General features: G+C 46.3%; 1 protein-coding gene across 6 annotated transcripts in view; it reads left to right on the top strand.

The window, feature by feature from the left end:
• Window positions 1-1,695: 1,695 nt before the first annotated feature.
• Window positions 1,696-19,755, top strand: part of ARHGEF33 (Rho guanine nucleotide exchange factor 33) — a 29,629-nt gene continuing 11,569 nt past the window's right edge. The window contains exons 1-7 of one of the 6 annotated variants that reach the window (XM_051792998.1): window positions 1,696-1,999; window positions 7,967-8,121; window positions 11,494-11,543; window positions 15,825-15,929; window positions 16,837-17,001; window positions 18,589-18,710; window positions 19,601-19,743. In XM_051792998.1, coding sequence (XP_051648958.1) covers window positions 15,903-15,929; window positions 16,837-17,001; window positions 18,589-18,710; window positions 19,601-19,743 — 457 coding nt within the window. In that variant the 5' untranslated portion in view covers window positions 1,696-1,999; window positions 7,967-8,121; window positions 11,494-11,543; window positions 15,825-15,902. Of the gene's footprint in view, window positions 2,000-7,966; window positions 8,122-11,493; window positions 11,544-15,361; window positions 15,407-15,824; window positions 15,930-16,836; window positions 17,002-18,588; window positions 18,711-19,600; window positions 19,744-19,755 lie in introns of those variants that run through there. The other 5 variants (XM_051792999.1, XM_051792997.1, XM_051793002.1 and 2 more) reach the window with 5 other exon arrangements.

Here is a 19,755-nt window from a genome sequence, read left to right as displayed (position 1 = left end):
TGGTACAGGCAGCAGCATGGGTTAAAGGCAACTCTGGGCTCAACAGCTGTGACCAGTTTTCAACAGGCATTGATTTCTTCATGTCTTAATTAAAAATGACCTCTGAGCATGCACGCTAATAGCAGATAAAATTATTTTCTTTTCAGACTGATCAACTGAAGTCTCTTTAAATCTTTAAAGAAATGAAGTTGGGTAGGGTGAATTCATAAGTGCAGCAGTTGGTGACTGGAATTTCCTATTGGAAAGTCTTAAGCAATCTAAGTAGAAAAATCTATTTGCGTTTTTGTTTGCATTTGGTCATCAATGTCTCTACGCTATGAATCTAAGTACTTTGCTTTATAAAAGAGAAAAGCTGCTTTCTAGTTAAAAAAAACCAAACAAAACACAACATACCAGTGCTGTCAGGAAAAAATGTGTCGAGTCTTTGCTTGCCAGATATTTAATGGAGTTTTAGTAAATACCACTCCTTGCCTCCATTTGAAGACACAATGTACAAGTGCTGTTCCTTCAGATATGCCTTTAAATACACAGCTAATTTTGCTAGGATTCAGAAACATCTTGGGCCCTGTGGTTTATTAGCAAAATGAAAAACCAGCACATTATCAGCAAATAGACGTACTGGGCCATCTGAAACAAAGCAGCTCATGGATCACTTGGCAATATAATGTCTTACAGCCCCTCTTCTTAAACTGCCTGTAAGAAAATCCATATTTGAAATGTTTTGTTCATAGATTCATCTAAATGTTCTTATTTATTAAAAAACAAACCCTTCCTAGCTTGAACTGTTTGTTGAATCCATGGGTATCTTTGACTCAACAAAAATGCACTTTCTGGCAAACTCCTTCAGAATTATAATTTTATTTTGTTCAATTTTGTTGTGTTTTGCTTCTGAAATAGCCAGTTCCAAAAAAAGAAATACTGTGTCCTCTGTCCCTAGTCCTTGACTTCAGAGGTAGCAGCATCTTCCACAGAGCTTCTGTTAATTTAGGAGCTTGTCCTTTCAGCTCATTTGCTAAGGCTCCACATTTATCTGTGCTGCACAGCAATTATACTGATTTAGTCTGTGCAGTTTTACATTTCAGGTTTTCTGCCTGAAGGGTATATTTGAAGTAGATCTTTGTCTTTCAGGGAGAAATTACTTTGCCCTTTGTTACTGTGCCTCCTCCTTTATGTCTCCATGTTCTTACCCTTCAGAGCAGCTCACTGGACTGGCTCAAACTTTTCCTTGACACATTTCCCTGACACCTGGCCTTGGATTACTTGCATTCTCCACATGCTTTCTTGATGCTCTTTGGAGCAAAAAGCCCTCCAGTAAAGGGCTGATCCTCCTAAGTGAAGAAATGGAGCAGGTGTGGAGGGCTGTTGCTCCCCACCCTCCAAGACCTAATTTGTTTTTACTCAAAGAAAATTTGTCATGACCTAACAAGAAACAGAAAATACTAAGTGCTGGTGATTCCTGCTCCCCTGCCCTGGCTATTTTGGCAGTCTTGCTCTTGGCCCCTGAGCCCTCTTGGCCCTGGCATCCCTAGCGAGGCCATGCCTGGTAAGAGACGGTGTCAGAGAAAGTAGGGAGGAGCTGGTCCCATTTCCCTGTCCCCGTACACGGGAAGTTGTCTTGTTTGGGTGCTACAGGAGGTACTTAAGATCCTCTGAGCTTGGCAAAGTAGCACAGACCACATCAGCACCTGGCTCTCTCGTCACTTCACAGGGCTTCTCACCCTCCCTCTGCAGCAGTGGGCAATTCTAATTAAAAAGGAAGAAAATCTGTATCATCTTCTTCCAAGTGCACAGTCCTGATTTTTACATGGGCATGCGAGGATGTGACCTGAAGATTATATAATTAGAAGGCATTTGTTATGCTAGCGTTTCAAATCAGTGATTAGCATGTGACAGTCCCATCCTGGGAGCCACCATTGCTCTGCTCTCTCTCCTGTCTTGCACAGTGCTAATTCCCAACTCTAGCAACCGCCGGTGCTGAAGGATCTTCAGCTAGCCTGGGGTAAGTTTAAAATGTGCTCGGAATGGGATGAAGAGTGGGATTAATTATACCATTTTTCATATTACTGGAAAAAGCAAGAGTTGTAACAATTTGATATCGTGTGTGCAGCACATAAAGGACTTAAAGTATTTAAAGTACTTTGCATCTTCAATGCCTACAGTTATTTTCAGCTGATTTCTTCTAAAACTCTGTGTGGAGATGGAGCTCCTTAGTGTGCAGGACAATTTTGTGAGGCTGCATTTATAGTGAGGTCTCTAAAATGTCAGTTTTGCTCTCACCATCTAAGAGCAAAATTGAAGTATTGTGCTGAATTGAAGTATTTGAATGACAACCACATTAGAGTTAGGTGGAGACAAAATGCAAGAGTGATGAGAGGAAATAATGGATTTTTTTTGTTCTCTTTAGAGGAGGGGGGGTTGCTTTCCAAGTGGGATATTTAAAACAGCAGCAATTTCAGCCAGCAGGACTGAGACAGTCACCAGGAAGATCCCAAACATTTATTTAGGGAAACAGTGGATGCTTAACAACTGAAGTAGCAAAAGTGCATATGGATTTCCCTGCACTGTTGCCCATGTCACAATTTCATAAGAAGCAGAATGGCTCAGAAAGCCAAATAGTAGCTGTTGTCCACCAAGGCTAGGCTGTAAATGCTTTACTGAACTTTGCCTGCTTGCATGCTGATGCTTGGTGTTGTCTGTCCGTTTTTTTAATACATGATCCTCCGCACAGCTGATTGTTTCCATGTGGGGGGAGCACTGGAAGGGTGAGCATGGTCACATAAATGCAGTGCAGGCTGCAGGACCTGCCTCCCCTTTCTCCACCACACACAGCTTTGTGCAAAAAAACCCACCCCTGTGTTGCCTCAGCAGCACGTCGCTCCAGCCTTGTTGCTCCAGCCTTCGGCCCTGTGCCTGGGGGATAGCTAAAGAAGGCAACTCACTGGGACCTCCCCATCCCTCCTTCTCCCTTGGGGATCTCATGGGAAGTGGGTGCCGGCTCAGGCTCTGTTAGTGCTCACTGGTTGCCTGCTCTGCTTGGCAGGAGGGGCTGCAGCACCAGCTGCCTGTACAAGGCACCAGGGCAGGGTTCTTTGGTGGTCACCAGTGGCCAGCATGGCAATCACCAACAGCAGAGGTGGCACTCAGCTTTGGTTCTTAGGCTCAGCAGATTTGGCTGCTGGAGGGAAGATAAAAACAAAAGGGGAAAATACATCCTTTTGCCATGATGGAGGAATGTGGTGGCTTTAACATCTCGAAATTATTCTCTGGGCTTTGCTCCAAAGATGTTATTCTGGCTTGATAGAAGCTGCAAGAATGTAAATGAGTTTTAATGCTCAACTCTGAAGAAATAACCACGTCTTTGCCATTTCTTGTCCCTAAAGCAGGGGACCATGGGCTTGAATTGCAGTCCAAGACAGTCTGCTGATGGCTTCATGTGACTGGGTGTTGAGCCTGTCCAGTGGGGAGCTTGCAGAGGAACAATAACATCTTGTTGATGAGGGAACTACCCTTGTGGTGGGCTGGCATATCAGGCAAACTTTGGATTTGCCATGAGTGGAGGTCTGATAGTGGTTTAGGAAAGCAGCTTCATGGAGGGCTTGTACTTGCTGCTGATGTGCACATGCATTCATGTATGTGCATATAGGAAGGGATTAATGGTGTGGGACTTGCTTAGTACTGAGACAAAAAGATGGAGGGGGAAATCCTGTCCAGCTTTTAACTGCCTCAAGGGGGCTGTAAAGCAGATGTAGTCCAGAATCCTCCCAGAGGTGCACAGTGAAAGGCAATGGGCACAAGCTACAGCTAAGGGAAACCCCAACTGGATGTAAAGAAAAGTATTCTTCCTCAGGGTACTGGAAGGCCTAGAGCGACTGTGAAGACTCCAGCTGAAGAAATATCCAGCTGGACAGAGTCCTGAGGAACCTGATCTAGTTTGACACTAGTCTTGATTCGAGCAGGAAGTTGAACTAGAGCCATGCAAGGCTCACCTGGACTCTGCTGTGAGCTTAGGACTTATCCAGTGCCAGCAGAGGCATGATTTGACCAAGCAGCCCACATCCAGGGTCTTAGGGCCAAATGTCAACCCTATTTTTCAACCCCTTTTTGCACCCTTTAGGCACAAGCCAGACACTGTTCAGGCAGCTCAGGCTGACCAAAACCCTGGTCAGTGGTGAGGACAGTGTTAACAGCTTCCCCACCCAGCAGTCAGAGGGAACAGAGGACAAGCATTCACTTCAAAGCGTGGAGAGGTTCATGTCCTGTCTGTTAGTGATGAGGAAGGACTGATTAGTTTTGCTCTTTATATTAAGCAGTTCAGAAGAACCAGGCAGAAAGAGGCAATATATACATATTCACAGAGTCCTGCAGTGAGCCCTAAATGCTGGAAAATAGACAATGTAATGCCATTATTTAATGTAACAAAGAACTAAGGGGTGATTCTGGAAATTGCAGGCTGCAAGTAGAGGACACACAAAGACAGTTACTCTGGTAAAACAGGTAAGATTTTCTGGACCCACTTAACCAAGGTCAACCTACTTTGCAGTGCAGTCATATAGCAGAGCTCCTGGTATGCCTGGAGCAGGAGAGGATGGTGGCATCCCCGGTGTCCCAGTTTCAAAGCCTCACTCCTGAGCTCCACAGAGGACACAGACTGTGCTTAAACATTGTCCTTGTCTGTACAAGTGTAATGGGGAAGCTCCTGAGTTAAACCTTCATGCTGTACAGGTATTGTTTTGAGTTCCCCCTATAAAGAAAAACTTACTTCTGATACCAGGAACCCACAGAATTTTAACAACCTGAGAGACAAGATCAATGCCAAAGGGCTACACCAACCCTGTGTGGCCCTGAGTTGAAAGTGTATGAGAACAGAACATAAGTAATTAGGCAATGACACATACTCATATGAAGATTCTTCTACAAGTATTACTTCTCTCTTATTTAAATCTCATGTAGGTTTTTTCATATCAGACAAACCTCTTCCTTTGTACTGGACCCAAGACATTTCATGTCATTATCTGTAGCATAGCAGAGGGGTGAATGCCCTCCCGTGAGCTTCTCCTCTCAGGGGCATCACCTCCCATGACAACTGCAGGTGTCCATGTGTTAGGGAGCGTGCCACAGATGCATCCTTCACTCTCAGTCACCACCTGTGAGACTGATGCCATAGGCCTGGTGATGTGCTGGGCCACAGTGGGACAGAGACACATGTATCTTAAGGGAGCTGGTCTAAGAGTGGAAGTAGAGAGCACTTGGTGCAACGGAATTATGCTTTAATTCTAGTTTTTGGATGCCTTTAATTCTGGATGCCTGCCATTGCAACCTGTTCATACATTGTTTGCTCATGCATTATAGTCCCTTGACTCCCCCATTTAAGGCTGTGCAACAGTACAGATGAGATGCTCTCATTTTTGCATGCCCCCAGTGTTCTCGGGTCTGGCAGGGTATGGTCATCCTGACTTGTGAAGGCCAGAGGTATAAATGTCACATTGTCACTGGAAACTTAGTGATCCCCATAATAATTCAGCAAGTGGGTAATAAAATTATAAAATCTTTAAGACAGGCTGTGCACTTAGTGTATTTCATGGTCTATTAATACAACTAATTTCATACTAATTATACTAATTGATGTTTGCTTATTATTATTATTGTTATTATTAATTATGAATAGTTAACAATTATATACTGTTATATTGCTATAACTGGCATGGTAAAATATTAATAGCAGAAGGGGTAAAAATGTGCTGAAGAGAAAAAAATTAATGAATTTCCAGCAAAAAGCTGTTTTCATTGTTTTCAGTGAAAACGGAGGAAGTTCACGTTTCTTTCATATCTGTTTTGTCTTTCCTTTTGTTCCTTTTCTCCCGACATTGCAAAAACAATTCTGAATTTTGAAACCAGTTCTCTGTTAAACACACTAGTCCCAGTTCAACAGCCTAACGACAAGAGCCTCAGCCTCATGGCACTGACTAGTTTAAATTGGGGGCAAAGTTTTAACAACTTTGCTACACAACAAGCTGCTACTGAAGTTGAATTTAAAGGTCTGTTTCACTGAGAGACACAAACTTAACAAAACTACAAGAGAGGAGGTTTAACTACTTCAAAAACAACTCCATTTTTATGTGTTTTGGAAGCAAATGACATTCTTGCCATTCTCTGCAATACCTATCAGAAAAAGAAATAAGTTTTTCTTTTTCTGCTGAAGAGGGCTGGAGCACAGGAGCACAGAGAGGCTGAGTGAATTGTGTTTGTCCAGCTTGGGGAAGGGAAGGCTGAAGGAGTTCTACAGCCACCTGCAACTACTTAACAGGGACCACCAGTCCAGTCAGTCAGGCTCTTCTCACTGACACAATGAAAGAAAGGATAAATGGCCAGGGGCACAAGCTCCAACAAGGGAAAGCTTGACTGGCCATAAGGAAAAAGTCTTCCTCATGGGAGCAGTGCAGCCCTGGGAAAGGCCCAGAAAGGCTGAGAATCCTCTAGCCTGGGACATACTCAGATCTTGACTAGATGTGTCCCTGAGCAACCTGGTCTAGCTTTGGGGTTAGCCCTCATCAATGGTCCCTCCATCTTTGCTCAGTTTTTCCACCTGCCTCACCAAAAGATCCTCTGTCCTGATATGTCAGCAGATCTTCTTAGCAAGTGATCTCATAAGCAGCTCTCTTACAAATAAATTTATCCTTTCATTAACCCTCAATCTTAAGAAGATGCTCAACCCCAATTCCCTCCAGCACTGGGCTAGAAGCCTTTCAGTCCACATCATACCCTCAGGAAGAGGTTGGATGGGCGCTGTCACCATGTTCCTCCGCTGGGAATTCCACACTCAAAAGCTCTCAGGTTGAAAGTGTGGGACCCCCAAGCTACACTGCTGACTGCTCCAGAAGCAACTGCTTCTGCCCTGATTTCCTATAGCCACCTGGGGTTCTTGCATATTTTGCACATCTCCCATTTAATGCTATGTGCCTTTCTCTGTGCCTACTTCCCTGAAAACATCATCCCAGACTTCTCTGAATCACCACAGTCCTCTTGGCAGAGCTGAGTCAGCAGAGCTCTGTGCCATAATTACACCGGCCACTCCAGTCCCATTAGCAAAGCTAATGATGACTCACATCAGCCTCCAGCATATCCATGTCCAACAGGAATGGAGGTAGGAGGTTATTCTAGAGTCCTAAATCTAGTTTAGTAGTAAGGTTGGACAGAAGTAGACTTGAATTAAATCCTGGGGAGGGGAAGTGTGGATGTGGGGCAGGGTCCATGACGATAAGAGCTGGTGCAATCCATTTTTCTGTGTCTCTGTCCATGTCATTAAGCAGGCATTATCTTAAGACTGTTCTACATGTCCTAACCCCAATACCAGACTGATGAGACGCTTTGCCAAGAGAGTGGCTTGGGCATGGCATCATGCTCTGTTGTCCCTGGTTCCTGGAGAGGCTACATCTCTACACTTTGGGGTGCCTTACAGCACTCCTATGTCTCCAAGTCAGAGAGACAACAAACAGAGAAAGCAGGCAAGGCAGTATAAGTGCCTCCTAAAGTGCTGGCAGAACTGTGTAGAAGCATTCTGAAGGCAATATTCTCTGTGACCCAAACACAGGCCTGAAAGACATTTTGGGTGATTAGTTGCATTGGAAAAGGTTGATTCTTTGATGCAGAGCACTCATGCAAGTTGTTCATGTGCTGTTCAAACTACATCATATTTTGATTCAGTGTTCATACAAGAAGTATCTTGCTGAGCAAATGGTCTCTGTGGGATTACATAGTACCTCTTAGTCACCTGTGCATGTAAGCACAAGTGGCCTTGGGCTGGGAGGGAAGTGTCTGTACCAGCACCCACTATGTCTGTGGAGGCACTGTGAACCCAAACAGACCTTTAGGATGCTCCATTCCCTCTCAAATTCCTCCTCCTTCCTCTGTTTTCTGAACTTTGAGCATCTTTGCTCAATAAACCCTTTTTGCATCTTTCTGCACTCAGGGTTCAGATCAGCTGACCCACCGCAGGGCTCATATGTGGGCAGCTCTAAGCCATGGGATGTTCCCAGTGACCAGCCAGAGCCCTCCAGAGTGAGGACAGGAGTCCCTGCGAGGACGCACACCCTATAGCAGCCATGGACACAAACAAACACGAAGGTAAAGCACCCTCTTATTTCACTTATTGATAGTATGAAAGACAGTGAGGAAGAAATGTGCTCTCATATGACCTGTCTGCTGGCCCCCATCCAGCCCCCTGAAAGCACCTCTTAACCATGGCAGCTGTGTGCAAATGTTCAGTACTTTTAGTTTCATAGAAATACCTGGGGGGTTAAGTTTTTATCTCTTATTTTAGAACCACCTCCCTACCCCCTCTGGAAAATAATCCTGTGGCATATGTAACGTCCAATGTGGGAAGTCATTCCTTTTCTTGCCTCGGATCCCAACTCTGCCTTAGGATGTACAAAGCTGTGTCATACATGAGGGCATTGTGATGAGGATCTGCTTCTCTTCCCCAATGCTTTGTAGCAAGGTGTTCTTGTTTGTGTTAGTGCCATAACCCAGACATCTGCACCAGTCCCGGTCTGCAAGCACCAAGATGTGTCCAGGCCACATTGCTTTCATGCAACCAGTCCTTGCTACAGTCAGCAGCACTTCTAGAAAGTCTGCAAAGCTCAGGGGTTTCAAATCCAGGGTTTTAGTGGTTATCAGCTTCTTTCAGAAGAATGTGAGGCTGGTGGTATTTGCTTTCCACCCCAAACCCTTTGCACTGTGCTCTGCTTTGCCACCTCAGAGGTACTGTGCCCATATGCTGAGGAACCCTTGAAACTATGAGCAGTGGGAGCAGCTTTAGGAGTGCCCACAAGTGTCAGCTCAGGAGAGAGACTAGACCATCTCTTTCCCTCTTCAAAGATGCTTGGTGGTGCCAATATTCATGGCATGGGTAATGGAAAAGTTAATTTCTCTATTATTATTGTTCTAATTGGATTAAATTAGGTCTGTGTACCTAGGCCCCTACACTACAGCAGGCTGAAAAGGAAATTAACTCAGGGATTTTTTTCCAATTAATTGGTATGCCCTCACGGGCAGCAGATGTTTACTGCAGAAACTGGGAGATAACCCCAAAGCCCCTTGCTTCCCACAGTGCAACTGTGAGGAGCCTCCTCTGCTCCAGCTCTTAGCTGTGACTTTATAGAAATGATCTGGGGTTTTGACTGGGTGCGTGCAGAGAGTGCTCATGGCAAAGGTGGGAGGTAAAGTCACAGCAGGAGTGACCTTTTCCCCATTTCTGGTCTTGCTCAGGAGCAGTTCCGTGCTTTGAGTATATCCAAGAACATTACAGACTCATCCCTAACCAAACCCAAATGAAAGATCCCTATAGACTTCGGCAGGAGTCTGGCCCTCTGTGTTATATATCAGATTGAAAGATGCCCAAAGAAAACGTGAGGAGAGACCAAGGCTCTTCCTTGCTGTGTTATGCTTCTACCTGCCACCTCTAGCCCTTCACAAAGCTCAGCATTCAGTACACCCACCATTTTGTAAAAGCAGCATCTCCCTGTCCTCCCAGCATCTGGTTTGTATTGTACTATTGATTCAGAGACATGTCCTCTTGCTCTTTTTCGGTCAGTCCTTAGCATTCCACAGTAAGAGTCCAGCAGTAACATATACATCAGAACAGGCATGGGCCTCAGTTTTCGTGATTGAGGAGGATCACTGTACACACCGCTGCCTTCTCAAGCCTCAGCTCCAGGCATCATGAGAAAGCTTCAGGCCAAAAGTCAGTTTCTAGTTCACAGGGTTGCAGAGAAAATCTGTAAAAAAAGACCCAGAAGGGCCAAAGCTGAAAATGAAAACAACCTGTCATTTAAAACTTGAAATGTGGGACTTGGTGCAGGCTGGCTGATGAGTTCTGACCCCAAACAGTTGGCAGTGTGGAGTCATAGTTACTTCTGCCAGTCAGCCCCCTGCCCCTTGTTTCCCCAAGAGGAAACATGGGAGGATATTCCCCAGAGGGTCAGTGTCTGACCCAGCTACCCAACCCCACAGCCAAGAGAGCCCCTTGCACAGGCAGGAAGTGGCACATGGACAGAGAGGAGCACACGGCCTCTCTTCCTCTCCCTTCTGCAAGTCACTGGGGAATTTGCTCAAGTTCCTCTGAATCAGGACAAATTCTAGAGACCAGAACAGGGCCAATTCATAGGTGCCCTTGGTGGTAACCCATATTCCACTTCAGGGGTAAAGAAATCAGAATGTAGCTATGCCTTGTATAGCTCTGACTTCCAGGCTCCAGCTTTCCTCTGGCTGACTGTGTAGAGTCCTCCCTGCACACTTTTCCAGCCTCTGCAGGACTGAATTTCTGTGGTCTTAAAGGCCCAGGTGGGTAAGACACCAAGCACCTGCAGCCAGCATGGAAAGAGGGAGCTTGGCTTCTCCTAGAATGGGCATGGGGTTAATGGTCATGTCTGTGACTGACAGCTGAGACAGGTGAAGCAAATCCTTGGAAGCAAGAGAAAACCCACCTCATGAAGTGGCATTGCCAAGGAGAGGCGATCTAGACCAGGAACTAAGTAGCATGGTATTTTCTGGAAGTGAGGGCCAGCCCGGGACCCTGATGTAGGGAATAACATGGGAACTGATGGCTGTTGGACTGCAATTCCCTCAAAGGGCAATGGCAGCACAACCAGCAGTAATTTCTGTTGGACAACCAAAGGTTTCTGCACAGAAGAGACAATATTAGAAGAGGAAACAATAAACAGACATTTTGGGTTCAATCAAGATAGTTGGACTGGATGACCTTTAAAAGGACCCTTTCAACTCAAATGATTCTATGATTCTATGTTTAATGCCTAATGTCTCTGCAGTCTCCAAAATACTTCAGCAAAACAGATATAATCTCCTCCATGAGCTAAGTCTGTTTCAGAAATGTTAAGTCTATGTCCATTGTACAAGATCAGGTGAGATCACAATGCCACAAAACCCCAGGAATGATGAAACTGATGAAAAGGTGTATTTTTTTGGTGTTAGAAGAGACATGATTACTGCTTGGAATGCATTGTGACAAAATATAACTTAGGGCTTAAAAGATACAGATCAGGTCAGCCTTTTGTGGAGATAATAGAAATATGTACAAATATAGTAGAGGACAAAATTTACTATTTCAGAAGAGAAACGTATCAGTAATGCTTTAGGACAAAAAACCTGTTACTTAAGGCTGGTACACAGAACTAAACTTCACAGGGAGCACTTTAGTCCTAATTGCACATACAGGCTTTCTCGCTTCTTTGCATGGATCCGCTTTGGCCAGACAGGACAGCAAATAAGGTGAATTTAAGGTCTGATTTAGGTGAGTTATTCCTGGTTTATAATTGCAGTTTATTTTATAAACGATATGGTGTTCAGATCTCCTAAAGTGAGACTTGAGTCCTTTAAAACTGATTTGTTCCTCAAGAGGGACTTCAAACCCTCTGTTCCAGTTATTTATAGCAACCATTATAAGTCATTTTAATTGACTAAAGTTCTTTATTCCCACAGGAGGGACTGAAAGTGTGCCTGTGACTACCCCTGCAACACAGATTTCCCAGGTAAAGATGAGCAAAATGCCCTAAATAACTCCATGAGTTTAAAGAGTTACTAATATATAAACAGTAGTTAGAAAGCTAAATTAAGTGGAAGGAAAAAATATAGGCACGTATGAGGAACATGGCAACTCAAATGTGCACACTGCATGAGTAAATATCATACATATCACATCTTGGGCCACATCTTGATAGACCCTTCAGTAAAATTTCTCTGCTCACAACCAGTTGTGTTTAGACGGGTGATTTATGAGCTCAGATGATTAACCAGCTGGCATCATTAGCACCAATTAGAGAATGTCAATTCACTGGGCTGGAGGGAGATTTCATGGCTGAGCTTTGAGCTTTCAGCAAACCTGATGAACTCTCCTAGGAACAAGGATCTGTTGATTGACATGGGGCAGGGGTGTCTTCTGCAGAAGGGGCCCAAGTCTTCTATGGGGCTTTGGGTTATCCTGGCAGCCTCACAGCATCTCAGACCATGGGGTGCTCTTGCCTGATAATCCAGATCAGCCAGAGTGTTGAGTCTTTCTGCATGTCTTTGCCTGGCTTCCCAGCCAGGAGCTTGGAAACCCTGTCTTGGAGTCAACATTGGCTCAGGATGATCAGGTCCTCCAGAGCTCTGTGGCCGCTCTTTGTGTTGACATTCTTGCTGCAATGAGACACCACAGATGCAACAAGGTTGTCGGCACCACAGCCCAGGGAGTGTCCTTCCTGTAAGACACAGTTTCAGTGTTTCCACATGAAATGTTTCCTACGCATTTCCAGTCTGCAGGAAATGCAACAGAGTTTTAAGCACTTTAAATCCCTGTCTGGTTCAATATGGAACTGAAATATGAAAGAGGAAACACACCCCTGAACTGGAAATTCAGGCTATTTGAGACCTCCCTTGTCACCACTGCAACACTAATGCCTGTAACTGCTTGTAAGTGCACTGTGACAAGTGGACAAGAAACTGCTTTCCATGAACCAGTACTTATCTCATCCTCTTTTCCCATCCAGGCAGCTCCAAGCAGGAGCTGTGACTGGGTTGCTGAAGGGCCCAGCACAGTGGATCCAATGCATGTGGAAGAGTGTGCTGGAAACATCACACACACATGTTGGTTTCCAGCTGACATGTGGGTACCCTGATGAATCCTGAAATGAAAGTTACCAGCTAATTCTTCCCTTCTGCTTCAGCAAAGGTCCTATGGACAATGGGCAGATGTGGAACAAGAGCTGATAAGTGCTTGCAGCCCCCTTTAAGCACCTTCATCGTTCTCTTCTGTCCTTACCTTGCTGCTCTGCCTATATTCCTACCATCCTTGCCTAGGAATATAAATACTGGATATACTCCTAGGGCTGGTTCTTTACCACTGTAAATCACTGCAGCTCTGCTGCTTTCCTGCTATGAGGCATTGCAAGCCTTCCTGATGCTTGGCTGTAGAAGTGCTGCCCTTAAACACAGGAGTTAGTAGCTGTTGTAGAAATTGGTTGTTCCCTGGTAAAAGAATGCATCATACAACTCAGAAAAATCAGATCCAGGGTTTGTGGGAAATGTTGGATTTTGTGCCAGATTGGATTCAAGCAGTGTCCTCAGGCAGCCCTTTTTTGAGTGACACAATGTGTATTGACTCCTTCAGATCAGCCCCAGCAGATGTGAGAAGGGATGGGCAGTAGATAAGCTGGGGGAAGTAACAGAGAGTACTCCTTCATGACCACAGAAGGCTTTGCTCTTTTCAAGGATATATTTATAATAGCAGAATTATCCATGTACAGTATTTCTTTATCACAAGTCTGTTTTCTGCTGGTTTTGACAGGCTTCAGCTCAAGGTCCCTGACAGCAGGCCCTTTTTCTAGTGTAAGGACCTTAGGCAGCTGCCAAGGTTGGCAGATGCAAATAGCCACCCCTTTGGGGACAGAGTCCTGGACAGCCTGGTTAGTGCTGGGGGAGATCTGTGGGGACACAGCTACTCATAGAAGCAAGGGTTCCCTCTCATCCTCTCAGTGGTAGCCAGGGCAGTGAACCCAGCTCACCAAGGCTCTGCTGCCTTCTTTCCATCCCAGTCCTTCCTTCCATAAGCCATCCCCATCTCCTGGCCACAACCATCTTCCCTGGGCTGCCTCAAAGACTGAACACAGTTTTAGGCTGCAAGGACAGTCACGACCTTTTGCGAATGTCTCAAATTGCTGGCACTCACCAAGAGAGAAAGGGGGAGGCTCTGCGTCTTTGCTGCCTTTGGTCCTGGAAGCAGCATCAGTCCTGTCCACCCTTTGTGCACAGTACAGCACGTGAGACAAAGGCAGAGGCTCAGCAAAGGAGATTTCATGGCCATTTTATGGATATAAATTTTATAATGTCTCACTGCATTGCTTTGTGAGGTTTGAGGGCTGCACTCCAAAGGCAGATGGGAGCTGAAATGTGTATCTGATACTAAATTATCTAGATGCCTAAATGCTTTTTTTGAACAGTTCTTGGATGGTTTCTAAGGGATCCCTATGCAGATTCATTAATCCTCTAAGCATTAGTTAGTTTAACATAAGTTGTTAAGGTGTGTTCCGTAAATTCCACAACTTAAGTTTTAAGGTGGGTATTTGTTGCCATGAATAGGTGAGCCAGGGCAACACAGTACAGTTAAACTGTTGCTGTATTATAAAATCTGTCTCTTTTGCTACGTGTTGCACTTAGAAACTTTAGAAACATAGAATTGTCTTGACTTTCCAGAGGGTCACAAACCTGTGAAATATCTCCCTGGTCCTGTAGGCATAATCACTTGGGCAAGACATAAGCATGAGCTGATACTTCAGTGGCTTCCATCTGTTGTAACAGCTTATGGGATTTAAAGGATGGCTTTCTACAGCTTGTTTTCAGAAATGAACTCAAACTAAAATCCACAGCTACACTGCGCTTGGCAAGAGTTCAAAGATAACATGCTGTTCGTATACCATTCCACTTCATTTTGGATCAACCCTGCATCCAATGCCACAAGACTGTTTGTGTTTCCTTTCTGTGCTCTGAGCAGGGAGTTCTCAGGGTTTCAGCACTTCATGCTCAGTCGTACAAGGCCTGTGGCTGATTGGTGTTGTTGGCTGCATTCATTCATCAAGTGGCAACAAAAGGAATGCATTTCAGTGTCTGAAATAGCCACTGCAAGCTGCATAGGGCTGAGAAAGGATATATCGGGCAGGACAGACCCAAGCTGGGGTCTGGAGCACTGAGAAGGACACACAGAGAAACTAAGCTAGCACTGTGACTGCAAAAGCAGAGACTGGCCAACAGTGAATCCCAAACTAACAGCTGTCTTAGGAGCAGAGGATATTTTGTCCAGCCTCTAGTCCAAATCTTTCATCCTGTTGGCTGAACTCTGCTTTCATGGAGTGTTTCAGTGCACGTGGACACCAAAGTCTCTGCCTAGTTTACCCCCTTTCTGGAAGCATCTGAGGAGGAGATGGCAAGGCTTGTTGGCAGAAACATTTCATTTTGGGCTTATTCTCCCCAGACATTGTTATCTCCAGGGCCAGCTCCAGGACTGGTCCACTGCTAGCAAGACTTGAGGCTGTGACATCTCCATCCTGAAGGAGATCTCTAAAATGGATAGCATAGGATAGAACAGAATAGCATATTTCAGTTGGAAGGGACAGATCTGACGAATCAGCCCTTCTCACTTGGAGGACAGCATGTGACGCCCAGCCCTAATGCAGGTGAGGCAGACAGACTGTGCCTTGGCCATGTCAGCTCAGGGTGGAAGTGTATCAAGCAGCTGTGAGCAGGGGATGGGAATATTAACATTTTGCACAGCTGCAGCACTTTATAACCATCCCCCTCCCTGCTTTTCCAGGCATGTATGTCTGACGATGCCATGACCATCTGGACTGAGACATTAGAAGCGGTACGGTCACTGCCTGCCCTAGCAGCCATGGCCCCAAGCAGGGGGGCTTCAGGCTACACTCAGAGGTCATAGGGTGTCACTGTGGCCAGGAGGGGTGGGGAAGGGGGTTGAACCAAGTGGTCTGGAGCTCCAGCTGGCTTGGGGAGTCAGGGTTGTCAGCCCGAGGAGGGAAGATTTCCTCAGCCTCCTGGTCCCCTCTGCCCTGTTCCGGTTCCTCTCAGTCCTGCTACTTCTACCCAGGCAGCTCTGGAAACGTGTGTCCAGCCAGATCAGACTGGGAACTGTGGGGTAAGCGATGGGGTAGAAATGGGGATGTCAGGTAGACATCCTCTGTAAAGACACTGCCAGTCTTGATCAGAGGAGGATGGTGCATGCCATTGCCCCGAGGTATCGGAAGCCATCTCTGCTCCATTTACAGGACTCAAGCGCCTGAGTTCCCCGGGGTGGCTGTCCGCTTACCACCAGTGCTCCAGTTTTGGACTCAGTTTATAACCAGATGTTAGGCCGAATTTCTGTTGTAAAGGTAAAAACTACTGGCACCGAAGCGCCTTGGGCCGCGACCTCGCTGTGGGCTTTGTGCAGGCAGAGCGAGCGCCTCTCTCACAGCAGTGGGGGCAGAGTTCAGGGTCACCAGCCCGAGCTGCTCCCACAGAGGGTGTCCCCGCTTAGCCCTCTGCAAGCTGCCTTCCTCCCTCACTGCCCACCTCCACACCTGCCTTGTCTGCTTGCTATGCCAGCCTGGCTTGCCCTGCTCCATCTCCTGCTTCACCCAGCTATCAACTGGCTGCCTCCAGCTTAGGTGGTGAGCTCTTTCAGCAGTGCTAGGACCTCTAGGGACAGAAAATAGGGAGAGTGGGCACAGCATCACTGTATGCCAGGGGAAAACCTCCCATTCCCTCCCTGGCATGAGTTAGAGCTGCCTCCTTCCATGGAAAGGGCCTGCTGACAAAGGACAGAGCTTCTCCACAGCCCATGGAGAGCGAGGGGTTAGACCTGTCTGGGGAGAGTACCAGCCCCACGAGCATGTGGGGGAGGAGGACTTGCTCAAAAACAGACACATTCTTGATTTCATAGCTGCTTTGGAGACTAATAATCTGGCTGTTGTTATTGCAAACCTTCTTGGCATGTTTCAGACTGTCCTCTCCTTCTATAGGATGACAGGCTGCAAACCACCAGGAACCCTGAAAAAACTCGTAGCCTAAAATGGGCACACTGATGGCCCAATACAAACACCTCCTACGCTGTACTGAGGCTGCAGCAGGGGCCAAACCTCCCCCCATGTTTCCCAGCCATGACAGGAGGAGGAGAAAGAGGACAGGATGGGTTACACCCAGCCTTCGTGCCACTCTGAGCCACAGGTGACCCTTGGGGACACAACCACCTGCACCTGGGCGGAGGGACTGAACCCACCGTGTTTGTGGTTGCTCTAGTTGCAGGCATTGGCCTCTGAGTTGAAGGCAGGTTTCACAGAAGCAATGCAGGAGCTGTCACGAATCCAGCATGGCGAATATGCCCTGGAAGAGAAAGTCAAGAGCTGCCGCTGTGCCATGGAAGAGAAAGTGGCTGAGATGAAGAATTCCCTCAACACGTTCAAGGTAGGAGTGTGACCTGCGGGGAGGCTGCACATGTGTCACATTAGCTTGTGTGGCACAGGGAAGCATTCCCCTGCCTCCATCAATACTTCCTGCTTGCAAAGAAAATGAGCAGGCAATTGTTTTGGATGGAGCTGGGGTACTTCCTTTGGCTTTGGGTCTCCCCTGACAGCTCCAACCTAAAAGTAGCCCATACTCTGGCCTGTTTAGCCTTCTTCATTGTCCATGAGGCAGTGCTGTGAGTTACCTGGGCACGAGCAACCCTTGCTCTGGGCTGCACATGCAGTGGGTATATGGCCTGTCCACAGGCTGCCCCGTACCTCTCCCTGGGGCAGGTCTGCACTTCCTGCAGGAACCAATGCCATGGGGAGCAGCGAATTAACACAAAACCCTAAAGCCTTTTGAAGTTGCATTCCCACATGGCTGGGAGGAAGTGCTGCCTAGTTTGATCTGGCCCAAGAGGATAAAGACAAAAGACTGGAGAGATAGCCTAGCAAGAAGGCTTGATGTACACTTTAAACCAGCCAGCATCTCCATGCAGAGACTGGATGATTGCGTGTGAGGAGGCAGGCAGAGGAACTCTTTTATTGTTTTAACTGCAAATTTTCCCCACGGGGTTTTGCTGAGTCAATAATACCTTGTGAAGTTAAAGAGGGCTGCTTACTGGAAAAGCCCATGACTGACCCTGTGACTAGGGAGACAGATGGCACCAGGGAAAAGGAGCCCTTGGTGCCAGATGAGAAAGGGAGATAATAAGAAGTGTAAAGACGCGTGGGAGAGGTCTCAGAGCAACCAGAGGCAGGGCTATCCAGGACATTGTTATAGGGGGAAAGGGGATTTAAAAATCCAGATACAAGGAATTATGCAAGAAACAGGAGAGGCAAAGGCTACTCTGCCTCATGCCCACATTGACTTTTCTAATGCTGAGCTCCCAGTGAAGCTATCTCCTTGCTCAGGGAAAATACTTTGGTTTACAAGAAACTCTTGAGTCTCTCCCCTTCATCCTACTGCTCACATTCATGAAACTTGTAGGAACTTTATGCATCAGAGCTCTACATCTAAGTAAGGCTTGGTTGAAACTGCCTGAGGGAGGACGTGCTGACAGGGAGGTAACAAAGGGCCTCATTTCCTTAGGAAACCAGGCTAAAAATGCAGATCCAAGGCCTGACTGGCAAAAGCTTATATATATGAGTGCTCACACTGGGATCTGAACCAAGTGCAACATGTGAATACCCATGCTGGAAAACTGCAGAGGGAAGTGTGCTTCCTAAGGTCCACCTCCAAATGCCAGTAAAAGGCGGGAGTCCTCCCAGTGCTTTCAGCTGGTGGTGGATGAAGCCCCAAGTGTCCATCTCCCACCAGTGCCTTAATCATGTGACATCACATGGGTTAGGTGAATTGCCTGTAGAATTAAGGATTGCCATGTTGTGCATGGCATGTGTGACACACACTGGACTTGCAAAGGAAGAGTGTCTAATCACACAGCCACTCTCACAGCACCCTGAAGCATCTTCAGTGCACACCAGCCAGCATTCAAAGCATAAGGCTGATGGGCACCCTGGGAATGCCGTGCTTTTGCCTGTTTCTCAGGAGGAGCTCAGCGATGCCAAGTCAATGATTGAAGAAATCAGTGCCAAGCAGGAGGAAATGCAACAGAAAATTGAGCAGCTGCAGCAAGAAAAGCGGCGGGAATCACGGAAAATGAAAGCTAAGTAAGAGCCCAAAGTCCAGGGTTCTGAACATGCTAATTACCATTTTGTTAATTTCTGTATAGCTTAATTTCTTAATATTTTCCTGGCTGGACATGTGTATCAACCCTGATTATAAACAGAAATGCTAGCCTTCAGTTTACCCCAGGCTTTTAGACATCTACCCCACGGAGCAAACACAGTAGAAAAACGCTATCACCCCACTGTGATTCCAACATCAAAATAGTCCTCAGCAGCTGTCAGGGAAACGAGGGTCCTGTGGAACACACAGACATGTTGGGGCAGGAATACTGTTGAAAGTCAGAAACCTCCACCACCAGAAGGTATTACTAAGTCACCCCCATCCAGACAATAGCACTGCAGTTTCCCCTTCCGAGCTTGCAGGATTCAGTGGGCTCCTGATGGTGCAGTCATGATCTGCTTTTCTATCACCAGCGTTTTCTCCTCTGAGCAGAGTCACACAGAAGCATGTTTGCACACTGCTGGGCCACACTGTTGCTGTGATGGAGCAGACAAGTTGTCCAGCTTGGCCCTAATTAGCCTCCTGAAAACAGAGTTTTGATCATGAGTCTATACAGTGTTTGCCTTGATGCAAACACTTTGCAAATCTAGGCTAGCCCCTTAGCTAATTAAGCTATTTAATTAGATGAAATATGCTCTGCAGAAGAACAGACTTGAAATAACCTTCTCCTATAGCCAGTGGAAGTTATTTCCAGAACATTGTTCATGAACTGCCAATTCCATCAAAGCCAACTCCTTTCCTGGTCTCTGCTAGAGTTGTCCTACTTCTGACTCTGTGGTTGTACTTACAGTAATGTTTGCCATAACTGTAGCATAGGAACTCCACCTGTAGCATTCATACTTCCCATCTGTCTTGTTCTTTATTTGTACAGAAGAGCACAGAAAGATGATCATGGGTCGCAGACAGTACCAACACCTCTCCAGGGCAGCCCATTTCGATCCATTAACCTCCCAGAACCTGTGCTGATTAATGAAGATTTTACAAGTCTTTTACACAATGTGACTTATGAAAAAGGTAAGAAATAGA

The sequence above is a fragment of the Manacus candei genome, unplaced genomic scaffold (genome assembly GCF_025592945.1).
Source record: "Manacus candei isolate 608988 ecotype Guabito, Panama unplaced genomic scaffold, ASM2559294v1 h1tg000035l, whole genome shotgun sequence".
NCBI classification, from domain to species: domain Eukaryota; kingdom Metazoa; phylum Chordata; class Aves; order Passeriformes; family Pipridae; genus Manacus; species Manacus candei.
Note: the sequence above shows the minus strand (reverse complement) of the source record. Positions and strands in the feature narration are given on the sequence as shown.